The sequence below is a fragment of the Eubalaena glacialis genome, chromosome 7, assembly GCF_028564815.1.
Source record: "Eubalaena glacialis isolate mEubGla1 chromosome 7, mEubGla1.1.hap2.+ XY, whole genome shotgun sequence".
NCBI classification, from domain to species: domain Eukaryota; kingdom Metazoa; phylum Chordata; class Mammalia; order Artiodactyla; family Balaenidae; genus Eubalaena; species Eubalaena glacialis.
In genome coordinates, this window is record NC_083722.1 from 75,998,806 (window position 1) to 76,013,464 (window position 14,659).

Consider the following 14,659-nt stretch of genomic DNA (forward strand, 5'->3'; position numbering starts at 1 on the left):
GACCACTTCACTGCTTTATTGGAAGGGGAATACACTCTGTCACAATGCAAGGCCCTGAGCCCAGCAAGACCTCGAGTTCGAGGTGCAGCTGGTTGGCCGTGACTCTGTAGTGGCCCTTGGTGAAACCCTGGGAAGCGCAGGATTGGCATCTCCAGTAGGCCTGGATGATGCGGGCAGCGTTGAGCAAACGGCAGTAGCGCCAACGGATGCGCCACATGCGGACCCAGGACTGCAGCCTGACTGCCGCCCACTCCTTCTGTGTAAAGTTCTCCAGAGCTGTCCGCCGCCTATTCTCATGCAGCTTCACCAGCTTATGCCTCCACCAGCCCTGAATGATCCACACCCTGAGAGCCACGTACAGCAGTGTGCTACACACCAGGGTGCCCCGCCACCAGGCCTGGATCTTTACTACTTCTGGATTACTGACGGGAGGCCTATTTGGGGTTCTTGGGATCTAACAAGAAAAAAGACAAGACATTTGGAGGATATTCCCCACCCACTTCAGCCCCAGGGTGTGCCAGGAAGGGACCCTGATGCCCTATCAACAATCACCCCTTCTTCTGAACCTCAGGAGCACTGGGCAAGGCACTGGCTGGAACCAGAAGACCAGGTAGGTGTCGTTTCTCTGCCCCCCTCTGGTTAATGGACATGGATACATCACATTGACCTCTGAATCTCAGCGCTCCCATCTGTAGAATGGTAGTATATCTGTCCTGGCTACGCAGTTTTACATGCGTCAAGTTGGCCAGCCTAGAGCAAGAATACCGTGATCAAAGGGTTATCATAGTCCACCTGAGCCTGTCCACCTGACCAGGATCCACAATCCTTCCCTTCAGACCCCGCCCACCTACTGGAGAAGTGGCTTCCTCTGCTAATCCTGCCCTTTCATCCTTGACTGCAGCTCCAATCCACAACCTGCTCTCTTCCTCTGTGATATCATAGTATTAAAAGTTCCCACATCCCATAAAATTCTACCTCTCTTATCTCTTCCCCATCTTCACTTCTCTTGACTTTCAAACTTTAAATCTTAATTAGCAAGCAAACATACATGCACACGCTCAAACACACACACACACACCATTGATTAAGCCCAGCTTCCCATATGTTGGCCATTCCATTCCACAAACACGACTCCCACATTCCCACCCCCAGCCCCGTGCCATCTGGGTGGGGGGATCATACTGCTCTGGGTCTCTTATTAGCATCATCTACTCCCTTTGTTGCAGCTATATTCTCTTGTTTAGCCTAGAAAAAAATGGGGAAAGAGGACAGACAAGAATGAGTTTATTCCTGTTCTTAGCTCTGGAACATACAGAAGACACTAGCCACAAGCATTAGAACACAAAGACCAGGGCTTCCCTGGTGGCGCAGTGGTTGAGAATCTGCCTGCCAATGCAGGGGACACGGGTTCGAGCCCTGGTCTGGGAAGATCCCACATGCCGCGGAGCAAGCAACTAGGCCCGTGAGCCACAACTGCTGAGCCTGCGCATCTGGAGCCTGTGCTCCGCAACAAGAGAGGGCACGATAGTGAGAGGCCCGCGCATCGCGATGAAGAGTGGCCCCCGCTTGCCACAACTAGAGAAAGCCCTCGCACAGAAACGAAGACCCAACACAGCCAAAAATAAAATAATAAATAAATTAAAAAAAAAAAAAAAAAAGAACACAAAGACCAGAGACATCCAAGTCCAGGCTCCTGCTACCTCTGCCTTCTCTAAGTTCGGTGATGGTGCTGGCGGTAAAGATTTCAAGATCAGCTCCTCATTCTGCTGAGGCTCATTTTTAGTGTGTTCATTAATTGTTTTGGGCTGGTCCTTCTCCTGCAATCAGCAGTTAGGGGAAAGGCAAGAGGGAGGCTGCTCTCCCTCCCTCTCCATTAAGTAACCCACACATCCCCAGCGTACAGGGCTTCCCAGAGTATTCAGATGTCAGGGAGATCCCCTCATCCCGAGCGATTTATGGGGACATCCCTAAAAAAGCCTAGTGTGTCAGTCTCTCTCTTACTCACCATTGGTCCCACATGGATTGGGTGTAGATGGTTCAAATCCCCTCAGGTCTGTGTTCCTCTAGTCATGGCATGGGGAGAAAGAGTGGGGAGGGAGACCTGTGATGTCATAAGGGCATTTATGACTCAAGTACCAGGATGGCTCCCAATAGTTAAGCCCCCTCCAAAGAAAAGACAGAAGTGCTGTCCATTCTTTTCTGCTGGAAATGGCCAAAACCCTAGCTACAAAAGCAAGACACCAGAAATAGTGGCCCATTGATGTAAAGGTGTATAAAGATAGTCATTGGTGATATCCCCAATGAGTAAAATTGGGCATTGATTTAATGGTTTATAGTCCATTCAAACTATAGAATACAACATAACTGTTGAAAAATAATGAATTTGATCTATGTGTACTGATGAGAAAGTATACCCAAGATGTATTTGTAAGTGAAAAAGCTGAACATCATTATGATCCCGTTGGATGGGATATAAAACCATCATTGGATGGGATGGTAAAAAACCGTCAAGATATATAATTATACACATACGCTATAAACGCAGATAAAGAGGGAGAAAGGTATATAGACCAAACTGCTACCAACAATTACCTTAGGAGAGAAGAGTTGAGTTGCTGACCTATTCATACAATACCAGGGAACTCTGTGAGGCCCCCAGGACGAGCAGTACTGCTTTCCTTCCCCAGCAGGCTCTGGGGCTGGGAGCATATTCAGAGGGCTGATCCTATTGACACCCTCACTGACCCCTCCTTTCTTCTCTCCTTCCCACTCTTCCCTGAAGGGGTCTACTGAGAGCCTCTGGGGTGAAACTCTGGTAGAGGGGGAGAAGAATGGTGGAGAAGAATGGGGTTGGAGAAGGAGGCTCACCCGCATCATGCTCACCCCAGGCCCCTTGCCCAGCACACCCTCAAAACCTTTGCTTGGATGGTGTCACCCCTCTGCTCCTCAGCCCCTCGGGCAGCTCCTCCCTGCCCACTGGATTGAGTCTGAGCAGGTCCTGGTGGCATTCAAAGCCCCAGCACCCTCCCTGCCCCTAGGGTCACCACATTCACCGACACCCCAGTCTCTGGCCTCTTTCCTGTCTGAGTCTGCCTCCATCCTGGGACCCAGCCCAGGCTCGTTTACCCAGGCTCCATATGTGGGATCTTTCCTGTGCCCTTAAGAGTGCAGGGACTTTAATTTCTCCCTTCACTCCTCAAATGCTCATGGATCCAATTATGAGGAGCATGTGTTTAGTGGCCATTCGTATATCTTCTTTTATGAAGTATTGGTTTAAGCCTTTTGTCCACTTTTATTGGATTGTCTTTATTACTGAGTTCTAGAAGTTCTTATACTCGATATGAGCCCTTTGTCAGGTACATGTATTGTAAATATTCTTTTCCCCGGCCTGTGACTTTTTAAAATGCTGTCTTTTGATGAACAGATGGTTTTAATTTGGATGAAGTCCAGTCTATCAATATTTTATACTTAGTGCTTTCTCTGTCCTAGGAAATCTTTGTTAACTCCAGGGTCACAAAATAATTCTCATGGGTTTTCTTCTAGAAGCTTTATATAGGTTTAGCTTTAGTTTTTGTTTAGGTCTGTGATCCATCTTGAATTAATTTTTTTTTTTTTTTTTTTTGGCTATGATGTTAGATAGGGGTCAAGATTTTTTTTTTCCATTGAAAAATGTATTTCCTTTCTGCATTGAATTATCTTGGTACATTAAAAAAATCAATAGACTGTGTAAATGCGAGTCTATTTCTGGCTTCTCTATTCTGTATCATTGATCTGTTTGTCTCTTCTTACTCTAACACCACCTGTCCTGATTACTGTAACTTTATAGTTTTTCAAGACAGTAAGTCTTGAAATCAGATAATGTAAATCCTTCAACTTTGCACTTCTATATCAAGAATTCCCCAACTGCTCATACAGTTGATTTTTGTATATTGCCCTTGAATCTTTCAGTTTCGGGGGTGCTTTTGATTTTTATTTATAAACAGCTTTGTTGGAATATAATTCACATGCCATACAATTCACCCCCTTAAAGTGCACAATTCAATGGTTTTTAGTATATTCAGATATTTGCATACAATACCATAGGTATCTTGCCTGCTTGCTAAATTTTCTTATTCCAATAGTTTTTTGGGTAGATTGGGGGTGCCTGTATGCCAGTTGCGGGATCTGGAGGTGAGGTATCCTCAGTGGCTTGTGGTGGGCTTCCTGGTGGGGTCCGCAAAGTGGTTAGTAGGATCCGCATCCCTTTGATGTTTTGAACCCTACCTGCTGTTCTCTCAGTTCCTCCCCACCCCTCAGTCATGCTGCTCACCTCAGTGTTTTGAAAGGAGTGAGAAATGCACACCTCAGTGACCCCTGGGGCTGTGACTCTGAGAGGGTACCAGGGCCTCATGATGACCAGGGGGTCTTCAGAGGACAGGAACAGGCAGAGATGGGGAGGGCCCCACCTAGTGTCTTTGCATGGTTCAGAGCTACGAACAGAGCTAAGAGCTTCTACAGTGGCTGCCCCTCACCCATCTAATTGTGGCCTTGAGTCCATCAGGGGAGAAGACAGGAGAGCACTTGAGCCCACTGGAGTGTGAGGTGGGAGGTGTAATTCTGCACCCCAGAATCACATGGCTTCATATTTGTTATAAAACATATAGCAGTGAGCTCATTGCCTACTCAACTTCCCTATATCTACTAGACACTGCAAACTAAACTGTTGATCCTTCTCATCCTGCTTTCCCCACCTGGTCTTTCTCATCTTGGTAAATGTCACCACTGTCTATGGTGCCACATTCATCTCATCCCACAATCAACAGATCAGCAAGATCTGTTGGTGTCACCTCCAAACACAACCCAACCATAGCTCTGCCTCCCCACTTCTGCTGCTGGCCCTCTCACACCACCATCACCTCTTACCTGCTATTACTATAGCTTCCTAAGTGGATGCCCTTCTTCCCCCAAACCTTTACTAATTAATTCTCCACAGAGCAGTGACTTGTTTTTTCTTTTTATTGTGAACCAGATCCTATTACTTTTCTGCTTTCAACTCTCTCATGGCTTCCCATTGCTTGGAAGGAAGGGAGGAAGGGAGGAAGAGCCCAACTACAGCAGAAGTCTCAGCTGACCAAGGCTGAGACTAGAAGCCATAAGAGGGGTTATTTTCAGTTTCAATTCCAAAGGCATTTATTTTCAAACTTTCCTTTCTTCCTGGGAATGTGCTAATGGAAAAGGGGTTTGTGTATTAAGGGGCATTTCCGTGTTACTTGCAATATTATTCAGGCGGTATGTGTGTGCTGTCGTTGAGCTCAATTTAAGGCGGGACATAGGGAGTGAATTCTAGTAACATCCTCTGATCCACAACAGGGTTTTCAGGGGTTCAATCTGAACCTGACCCTTCTGGCCCCAGGATAATGAAGGTAGGAGCAGGTCTGTCCAAGGGGGAGGCCTCATGAGCAGGGGAGCAGGAGGGAAGCCCTGTAGCTTCCTCCCCCAAGGGGACCACGTTGCTGCTTGAGAACCATAGGCTCAGCTGTTGGGCCCAAGGCATTAAGGGAAAGTTCAGAGCAGAATCCTTAACACACCTTGCTCATTTTCCATTGAGAAGAGGACGCTTCACTGCACTGCTACCTCTCCAATCAGCCTCTCCACCTCCTCTTTACTTCACTCCATGGCAGAAGCTGAATTATCCAGTTGGTGGAATCAGGAGAACACATTAACCTGGCAGGGTCACTGCTGTGAGGAATCGTGCAGCCTGGCTGTCATTCGGACCAAGGGCAGAGCTGTTCCCACCTCTGACCCTGTCCCCAAGCAGTGAGCAATGCAGGGTCCCACCTCCACCCTGACCCCCACCCCAAGGGCAGTCTGGCTCCTAAAGCTTCCTAACCTGGCCTGGGTGGTGCAGGTCAGCCTGACTTGTAGGTCTAACTGTCTTCCTTTCAGTCCTCAGACCCCGCAGCCAGCCCTTACACACACTGGACAGCCACAGCTTCTTAGCTGAGGGATCAGCAGCTTCCGACCCCAACCAGCCCGGAGCACTGGGTGGAAAGCTGGCCTAACAAAGTTGTAGAGGATACTCAGGGTCTAGGAGCCAGAAGCCAGCTGAGGGCTCCATCCCCAAATTCACTACAAAGGATAAAGCCCCCAGGCCTTTACTAAGCCATCCCCTGCCATCCCCCTGCCCTCCCCAATCAAGAAGCTAGAGGAGACAAGGCCCAAAAGAGGAGGCTTTTAATACAAAGAAGGCAGGGGATGGCCTGGGAAGAACCTAAATAAAGGGGATGAGAGTGTCAGGAGCCAGCAGCAGGGGGCCTGGGGGCCCTGTGGAGAGGGATGATGCAGATGGAGTTCCGGGCCTCTTTGATCCGCCACCACCGGCCAAGCCTGCGGGGGCGAGAGGAGCAGCTGAGGGCGGGCCCAGCCCCACCCGGTATCCACCCCATTCCCAGCCAGCCACCCACCCTATGCCATTTGCCCCACCCGCACCCCTGGAGAAGTGCCTCATACCTGTGCTCCTGCCCTACCCCAGCCACCAGGAAGTCCCCAGAACTGGAGAACTTGAGGCTATTGATAAAGCCCACCTAAGAAGAGGGAGGGACAAGGCAGTAAGATGTGAGAACAGATCCCTCACCACAGCCCCAGCTTCACAGTCAAAGGCCCAGCCTGGGTTAAATCCCTGCTCTGCCTCCTGCCACCTGGGCCTCAGCATCCGCCTCTGTGAGATGGGGAAAGTAGAGCGCAGGCCTCGCAGAGAGTTTGTGGGGATGGAGGAGACAGTGTACGCCAAGTAGGGCCTGGCTCCTGGTCCTGGCTCTGGAGACTCCATGACCATCACCATTGACCCAAGCCCTGAACTGTCACTAGAAGTCACTGACAGATCCTGCCACTCTGCCCTAGGTTGCACCAAGTCCACACACCCTAGCCTGGCATTCAGTCTGGCACCAGTCATACAGAACCCATCACAGGGCCAGGCCCTCCATGCCTTTGCCCACACTTCCCTGCCTTGTATCCCAGTAACCAGGACAAGGCCTAGGACAAGGAGGGGAGTGGAGGCGGGGAAGGGAGAGGAAGAAGGGAGGGTTCCTGCAGGCCCTGTGCTAGAAGCCGGGGCTAGAAAGAGAAGTCATAGCTGGCCCTGCTCTGAGGAACCGCCCTCTGGCAGGAAAACACTGTAACGGGCCTTGGGAGTGTGGTAAAGACAGGCTGGGTATTCAAGCCTCACTCACCAGGGGGATGTCGCAGAGAAGGTCAAGCTGCCGGAAGCCCTCCCCGCATTGCCAGAGCCGCACAGAGTTGCTGTGAGAGCCTGGGGGACAGGGAGACAGTGAGCACCCCCCTCACCAGCCCACCCTGAGACCCCCTCCTTTCTGCCACACAGGGCACCCACCTGTGGCCACAAGGTCTGTGTTGAGCAGGGCTGCCACCGATGACACCCAGAAGGGCTGCTCCAAGCCCAGCTCCCCCCGCAGCCCATGGGCCTCACGCTGCAGGGCAAGTGGCCGCTTCTTAGAGAGGCCCCACAAGGCTACAGAACTGTGGACAGGGAGCAGGGTCAGTGAGGGGGCCAGGGGAGGGCAGAAGGGCCACACGGCAGGAAGGGACCAAGTGCACACCAGCCACAGGAAGCAGACAAGGTCCCCTGCGCTCTCTGCCTCAATGTCCTCATCTATGGAAAAGGGTTACTACAGCTCCCGAGCAGGAGGATTCTACGTGGCAAGTCCAGGCGCAGTGGCAGTGGTGGAAGGCAGCTCTTACCCATCATCTGCACCCGACACCATGTGCTCCTCATTGATGAGCTGGATGCTGTCAATGGAGCCCCTGGAGAAAGGCACCATGAGGGGCGTGGCCCAACCTCACCCCCAGCCCATGCGGGTGGCCCCCTCAATGCCTGGTGCAGCAGGCCGCCTTACTGGTGGCCGTAGAAGACAAGCTGGGACTCCTCGGGGATCTTCCACACACGCACGGTCCCGTCCCGGCCCCCGGCGGTCACGCAGCACTCCCTGCTCAGAGCATCCAGTGCAGCCACAGCATCCTGGTGCCCGAAGCTGGAGAGGGGGACAGAGGGAGGATGGGGTCACCCGTGAACCTGCACGCGCACATCCGCGTGCCCTCTGCCCGCGCATACTCACAGTGTCTCCACGTAGGAGTTCTCCGCCACATTCCACACCTTCACAGAGCGGTCGTGGGACGTGCTGTAGAGCTGGTGGGTGCCTCTGCGGAATGCCAGCCCCTAAGGGTGCATGGAAAGAGGGCAAAAGGAACCTGGACTGGGCTTCCCTAGTGGCGCAGTGGTTGAGAATCCGCCTGCCAATGCAGGGGACATGGGTTCGATCCCTGCTCCGGGAAGATCCCACATGCCGCGGAGCAACTAAGCTCGTGTACCACAACTACTGAGCCTGTGCTCTAGAGCCCGTGAGCCACAACTACTGAGCCCGTGTGCCGCAACTACTGAAGCCCACGCACCTAGAGCCCGTGCTCCACAATGAGAGAAGCCACTGCAATGAGAAGCCCGCGCACCGCAACGAAGAGTAGCCCCCGCTTGCCGCAACTAGAGAAAGCCCACGTGCAGCAACGAAGACCCAACACAACCAAAAATAAATAAATAAATAAAATAAATTTTTTAAAAAAGGAACCTGGACTACAGCAGGCGAGACAGAGGTCAGGCCCAGGGAGGACGTCCTGAAAAGCAGGTCACGTGGCACAGGGAGCCAGCCCCCATCAAGAGCGCTCTGTGGGGCTCTACGTGGAGCCAGGGGCACACTTGCCTGCCCTCAAGCAAGTACAGACTTCTCAGAGGCCTCCCTCTCCATAGGCAAGCTCGACTCAGTCTCCCCCAGCTCTTCCCTATTGCTTCACCCTGTTTCTGTCCTGTTCACCAAAGTGCAGGTTCCCTGAGGATGGGGACCCGCTGCCTCATTCACACCATTCCCCGGATCCCAGTACCATGCCTGGCCCACTCGGGTGCTCGAGAAACGTCCACTAAAGGAGGCCCAGCTTCTCACCGACACGGCGTCCCGGTGTCCTGTGAAGGTGTACAGGTGCTGGCAGCTCTGGGCCTCCCAAATGAGAATGAGCTTGCTGCGGTCACCCGAGGCCTATGGAAACAAGGGCAATGGCCACGGGCACCCACCGTGTGCCCACACCTCTCACCTACTCCCGGGGCCAACCCTGCCTTACCAGGTACTTGCCATCGGAGGAGATGGCCATGCAGAGGACGTGGCTATTGTGGCCGGAGGGCTGCCCCTCGGCACCCTTCTTGGCTCGAGGGATCACATGAAGCTTCCGTCCACTTTCCACACTCCCTAACACCAAGGGGGAAGAGAGATGCTACTGGGACAGAAGGTAGGACTGTCTGGCAACCCACCTCAAGGGCAGCGTGGCACCATGGAAAAAGTCCTGGCCTCAGGTCAGAAGATCTGGCTCAGCCACTGTGAGTCCCTGGACAAGTCACCTCAGTTTCCTCATCTGTTAAGTGGTGACAATAATCCCAAAGGGCAGCCATGAAGCCCGGAAGAAAAGGGACAGGAAAGTGCTTGGGACTGACGGTATGAGCTCTTCCTGTTACTACTATGGGTGGATGAGGACAGCCCTCAGTGGTCAAAGGCCAGGAACCCAGGAGGACCAGGAACTCAATCCCAGGACTGTGCAGAGCCTCGAGTGTCCTCTAGTCCAACTGCCCACCTGAAGCATCAATTCCCATTAAATCATCATCCTGCCTCCACTCCATCATCTCCAATGACATTGACAGGGAGCTCACAAGTCCCACTCCTGGGCAGAAGCTTCCACTGTCATCCAGAAAACACCTCTTCGGAAGCAAACCTGTCTCCGGAAGCTTCCCCCGTCGGGTCTCAGTTTTCCCTGATTATTCCCTCCTCCCCAGACCAGCCGGCCCAGATGATCCCTCGCGGCTGCACCCCCACCCAGGCACTCACTCACACTTAATAATGGTGCAGTCTTTGGAGGCAGAAAAGATGGCCAGGTCGTCAGGGGTGATAACCAAACATGTGATGGACAGCTGGTGACCCCGTAAGATTCGAATGTCAGCAGGGTCTGGGGCCTGGATCTAGGCAGGCAGGGGCCGGGTCACCGCGACTGGGGGCAGGAAGGCCCCCCTCCACACACACGCATGCCATCCTTTCCCACCACACTGCCCAGAAGGAAAACCGGACCCAGGGCTGCCAGGACCAGGCCGTTACCTGACCCTGTCTGCCCAAGTGCCCACTATGTTCCACAGCAAAGACCCCACAGCCTGAGTCCCCAGTTGGGCCATCTGCCCACCAACCCAGGTGATTCCCTCCAATCTGACACCAAAGTGCCCTGTCTGCTCACCTCCTTTGCCACCAACTTCTGCAGCCTGCCTCTCTGCTCGAGCTGCATGGAGAGGAGAGGGGTGAGATCCCAGGAGCAGGACCAGCCCCATCCCTTCCCTCCCACCACCCTCCCTCCACACTCACCACGTCCTCCTTCAGCCTCCCCGCCACCTGGTCCTCCTCAAATTCGCGGGCCTCGGCCTTCTCCTCCTCTGTGTAGGACAGACCAAGCCAAGTAAACCCAGGCCAACACCCCACTTTTCCCTTCCCATCCCCACCCACCACCTCAGTCCTGGGCCCTGAACATTTGGGCTGTGTCCCATGGAAGTTCAGGCCACCTCAGCCAAAGGGGAGGGAGGGCTGGATGGTCTCCTCCTGCCCACCCCCTGCCTTTACTTATCAGATCAGTCTGAAGCCCCCTGAGGGCCTGGCCCACCCCAGGAGATCCATTAGAGCTCCTAGCCACCCTCCCACAGGGCCGCCAGCAGCAGCAGCCCCAGCAGCCCACCGGCTACCTGCATCAGTCACCCACCAGGTGGCTGGGGCCACAGCAGGCAGTCTCAGGCATAGGCCCCGCCCCTCACCTGCCCAGTCCACAGGCTCACCTTGCTGCTTAAGCTGTTCAAGGTAGAGCTTGGCCAAGCGCAGCTTCTTCTCCTGTGCGGTCTCCTCCAGCTCCTCCTCCTCCTCCTCCTCAGTCCTCCTGGGAACTAGGCTGTGAGCGGGAGGGGGCTAGGTTTCAGGGGGCTCGGCCCGCTCCTCTGGCCACTAGGACTGTGCTCCTCGCTGCTTCCCCAGCCACTTGACACCCCCATCCCTGCTAGCCCTCATGGCCAATGGTCTCACACACAGAAAACTGAAAGATGTGACTTACCAAACTGAAAGGGCCCACCCAGGGCCCAACATAAGGGTGAAAACAGACCCCAAACCCAAAGAGATCACTGTGAAATCTCTCAACTCTGGAGGGAAAGAGAAGGTTCTACAGGCTTCCAAGAAAAATCAGATCATATACAAAGGGTCAGGAATCAAAATGACTCCAGAAGTCTCAACAGCAACACTGAGAGCAGAAAACAAAGGAGCTGCACGTACAAAATTCGGAATAAAACGCTAACCACTGGAATGGCATGCCAGTTAAACCATTAATGATGAATGAAGACATTATCAGATGTACAAGGTGCCACAAAAGTGGTCCTTTCTCCTTCTTTTAAGGATAGAGGATGTGCTCCCTGAACAAGAGAGTAAGCTAAGAATGGGGAAGGCACGGGAGACAGGAAACAGAAGATCCAACACGGAAAGCAGAAACGGTAGATCTCAGAACAACAACGACCCCCCCAGACACAGGGGAGCAGCCAGCCCAGATCTGATGCAAGGAACCAAGAGGCAGACATGTTGGGACTATCAGCGCCCCATCCTCACTGCCATGGCACCATCCTCTACCCTGAGGATGGGATTCCAGGTGAAGCTTAACTGGGCCTGGCTTGACCTTGTGCTAGTGAAGTCCTTGCTTTCCCCTCCATGCCCTCACTCAAGATGAGTCCTACTTTGACTTGCTCCTGGGAGCTGGAGGTAAGTCACAGGAACTCAGAAGCAGAAAACCCAGGGCAGCCCGTTCCCTCTGATCACGTGCCTGCAGATATCTAGTCCCTGTCAGGTAGCCCAGTTGTTTCCTAGACTCATCCATGACCTTGCCCACAACTTCCCCAGAAAGGACCTCGGAAACTCTCAAGGAAGCCAAGGCCTGACCATGCTCCTGAGACCGGTTAGTACCCAGTGCCCAGCAAGTCTTCAGCCAACAGGGTTGGTGCTGCCCTTCCCTCATACAACCAAAGTCTTAACTTCTACTCAGTTTACCCAAGGAATCAATCTACTGTTTCGGGTTCACACATAGAAGACAGAACTCTAAAGAAAATCAAGGCAAGTATACAACCATTGTAATTCCACTCAAATAACATTCTGGAAAAGGCAAAATTCTAGGGACAGCAGTTACTGGTTGGAGGGGGGTGGGAACTGACTGCAAAGGAGCCATGGGGGATTTTGGTGGGTGGTAAAACCCTTCTATATCTTTACAGTGGTGGTAGTTACACGACTATATGCGACTGTCACAACTCACAGAACAACACATTAAGAAAGGTGAATATTACTGTATGTAAGTTACACCTAAATCAGAAGAGGGAAAAGAAAAAAAAGAAGAGGAAGAAGAAAAAGGAAGGAAGGAAACCAAAGAAATGATTAACTTAAGGCAGGAATGGCAGTTGGGGCTTCTAAGTTTCTACAAATGGTCTAGTTCTGGTGGGTGCACAGAGGTTCATCATTTCATCATTACTCTCTATGGTACAATTACATTTCATTAACTCTTCTGTAGCTAATACATTTTACAATACATTTTAAAAATATTTAAAAGTGCTTAGCACAGGACCTGGCACACACCCACAGTAACCTTAAGACTACAAAAAGTATATATTAAGTCTTTCTGTGAGCAGGTTAAGGCCAACATGTACTCAACTTTTAGAAGTAGAATTTCTAAAGCCAACTCTTAAAGAAGGCACCGGGATTCTCTGATATGACAGCTTCCATGCCACAGGGTCAGGCCTGATACCTTGCTAGCCCACTCTGAACTCTGCAACATGCTCCACCCCCATCACCTGCAGAATGGAGGAGGTATGCAAAGCCCTCCACAGTCCAGATGCACCCACTGCCCACCCTCCCATCCTCTCCATCTCCCATCTAGCCCGCTTAACCCCCAGACTTTTCTCTGATCCCTGAATGCCTTCCCTACCTCTCCATGAGGAACCCCTCCTCATCTCTCTAGGCCCTATTTAAACTCCCCTTCTCTGTTCCGACAACACGCAGCTCTAAGATACACATCCCACCACAACACATTCCGTCTTCACCTGCCTGCTCATCTCTGTTCTCTCAACAGTGAAACTAGTGCCTGGCACTCTCAATAACTGTGAAATTGTGGGAGAACACAATGAAGAACTAGCAAGCATTTCTTGCATCCCTCTCCCCTTGCCTGGAGTTCAGCTCCCTGTCATGAAGGAAGGTCTCAATGGTCTCCCATTAGGACTGGGGGTCCTCCCCACACAGAGACCCTGCCCCTGCAGCGAAGGAAATGACAGTTCTCAGGGTCAAAAAGTGGAGGAAAGAATCAAGATCTGAGAATCAAGGGCCAGAGTCCTGGGTTCTAGGCCCAGCTCTAGCCCCCGTCATTGAGTACTCCTTCCATACACAATGGGCCCCAGTGTTCTTTTCTACTAGGTGGAAAAAAAGAGCTCACCTCTCACTCTCCGAGTCGCTGGAGATCTCCTCATTCATCTTGCCGCCACCCTTGGACTTGCCCTTGTCCCCAGAAGAGTCGCCCTAAGAATTATATAATACTTTCTTTGGTCAGGGGTCCCGACCACCCCGGCTCTGACCAAGAGCCCCTTAGGGTCCCTCGAGAGCCACTGGGAAAGGCGGTAGCCCCCGGCTCAAGTGAAAGGCTTTCAGTATTTGGCGCGCGGAGAAAGGGACGAAGCTGACTCCAGCTGGGGTCCCGGGGGCGAGGGGACCGGTGCCGGGGCCCCCGGATGGGGATGATGGTGGTCCCAGTAACATAGCAGGATGGACCCCCGCCCGCCAAAGCGCCATGCTCACCTTTCGCCGCAGCTTGCCGGCCCCCGCACCAGCCCCGGCCCCCGAGGCCGGCTTTCCCCTCTTTCGAGCCGCCCCTGTCGCCGACATGCTGCCCACCGTGTGTGTTGCGGCGACCCCTGGAGAACTCACGTGGCGGCTGAACCCGGGCCGTCCCACAAGACTCCAAGCCAAGATAGGCTCCCACCGCCCGGTGGACCCCGCCTCCCACGGCTCCATTGGGTCCTTAGGTAGGTTCTGTCACGCCCCCAAGCGCCCATAGGATAAATGCCTGTGGTCACGCCTCCTAGAACTCCTATAGGCTCCCGCTCCCGGCTCCACTAGGAAGCAAGCCTCTCCCTGGCGCTTCCGGCCAACGGCTGCGGCGCGTGCGCCCTGCCGCTCACTGACGTATGAAGACGGGTCGGACCCCGACACCTTCTCTGTGTTTGCTCTCCTTGGACGCTGGGGTGCGCCAGAGACACGGGATTCCTTTTCCTGGAACGTGACTCCTCCCCGTCAGGGGCAGGGGCCAGGGTGAGAGAGTCTGACTCTAAATAACCGGGGGAGAGGCATCCGGCAGCCCCCGGGAGAGGAGGGCAATGCCCGCACGTGGGGCCAAGGTCACTGGACAACCGGTGGACACGTATTGCATGCCTCAGGCCAGATGAGCAATTCTAAGGGCGCGTCAGTCCCCTGGGCCTCGGCTGTGTCCGGATCAAGTGACCACCCATCCATGGGACAGGCTGCCTGCC

At 53.1% G+C, this 14,659-nt stretch overlaps 2 protein-coding genes across 2 annotated transcripts; both read right to left on the bottom strand.

The window, feature by feature from the left end:
• Positions 1-7: 7 nt before the first annotated feature.
• On the bottom strand, positions 8-2,874 carry LOC133095760 (IQ domain-containing protein F1-like). Its single transcript, XM_061197477.1, has 4 exons — positions 2,869-2,874; positions 1,701-1,817; positions 1,183-1,245; positions 8-454 (listed from the first exon to the last, which is right to left on the bottom strand). Exons 1-4 carry the CDS (start codon positions 2,872-2,874, stop codon positions 8-10), a joined length of 633 nt encoding a protein of 210 aa, XP_061053460.1.
• A 3,323-nt stretch (positions 2,875-6,197) lies between these two features.
• RRP9 (ribosomal RNA processing 9, U3 small nucleolar RNA binding protein) lies at positions 6,198-14,102 on the bottom strand. The gene is made up of 15 exons (XM_061196904.1): positions 13,929-14,102; positions 13,570-13,652; positions 10,898-11,007; positions 10,437-10,504; positions 10,312-10,353; positions 9,919-10,045; positions 9,160-9,284; positions 8,985-9,077; positions 8,112-8,212; positions 7,893-8,027; positions 7,738-7,800; positions 7,370-7,515; positions 7,209-7,288; positions 6,490-6,563; positions 6,198-6,366 (listed from the first exon to the last, which is right to left on the bottom strand). The coding sequence occupies exons 1-15, from the start codon at positions 14,013-14,015 to the stop codon at positions 6,273-6,275; spliced, it is 1,428 nt and encodes a 475-aa protein (XP_061052887.1). The 5' UTR covers positions 14,016-14,102; the 3' UTR covers positions 6,198-6,272.
• Positions 14,103-14,659: the final 557 nt, after the last annotated feature.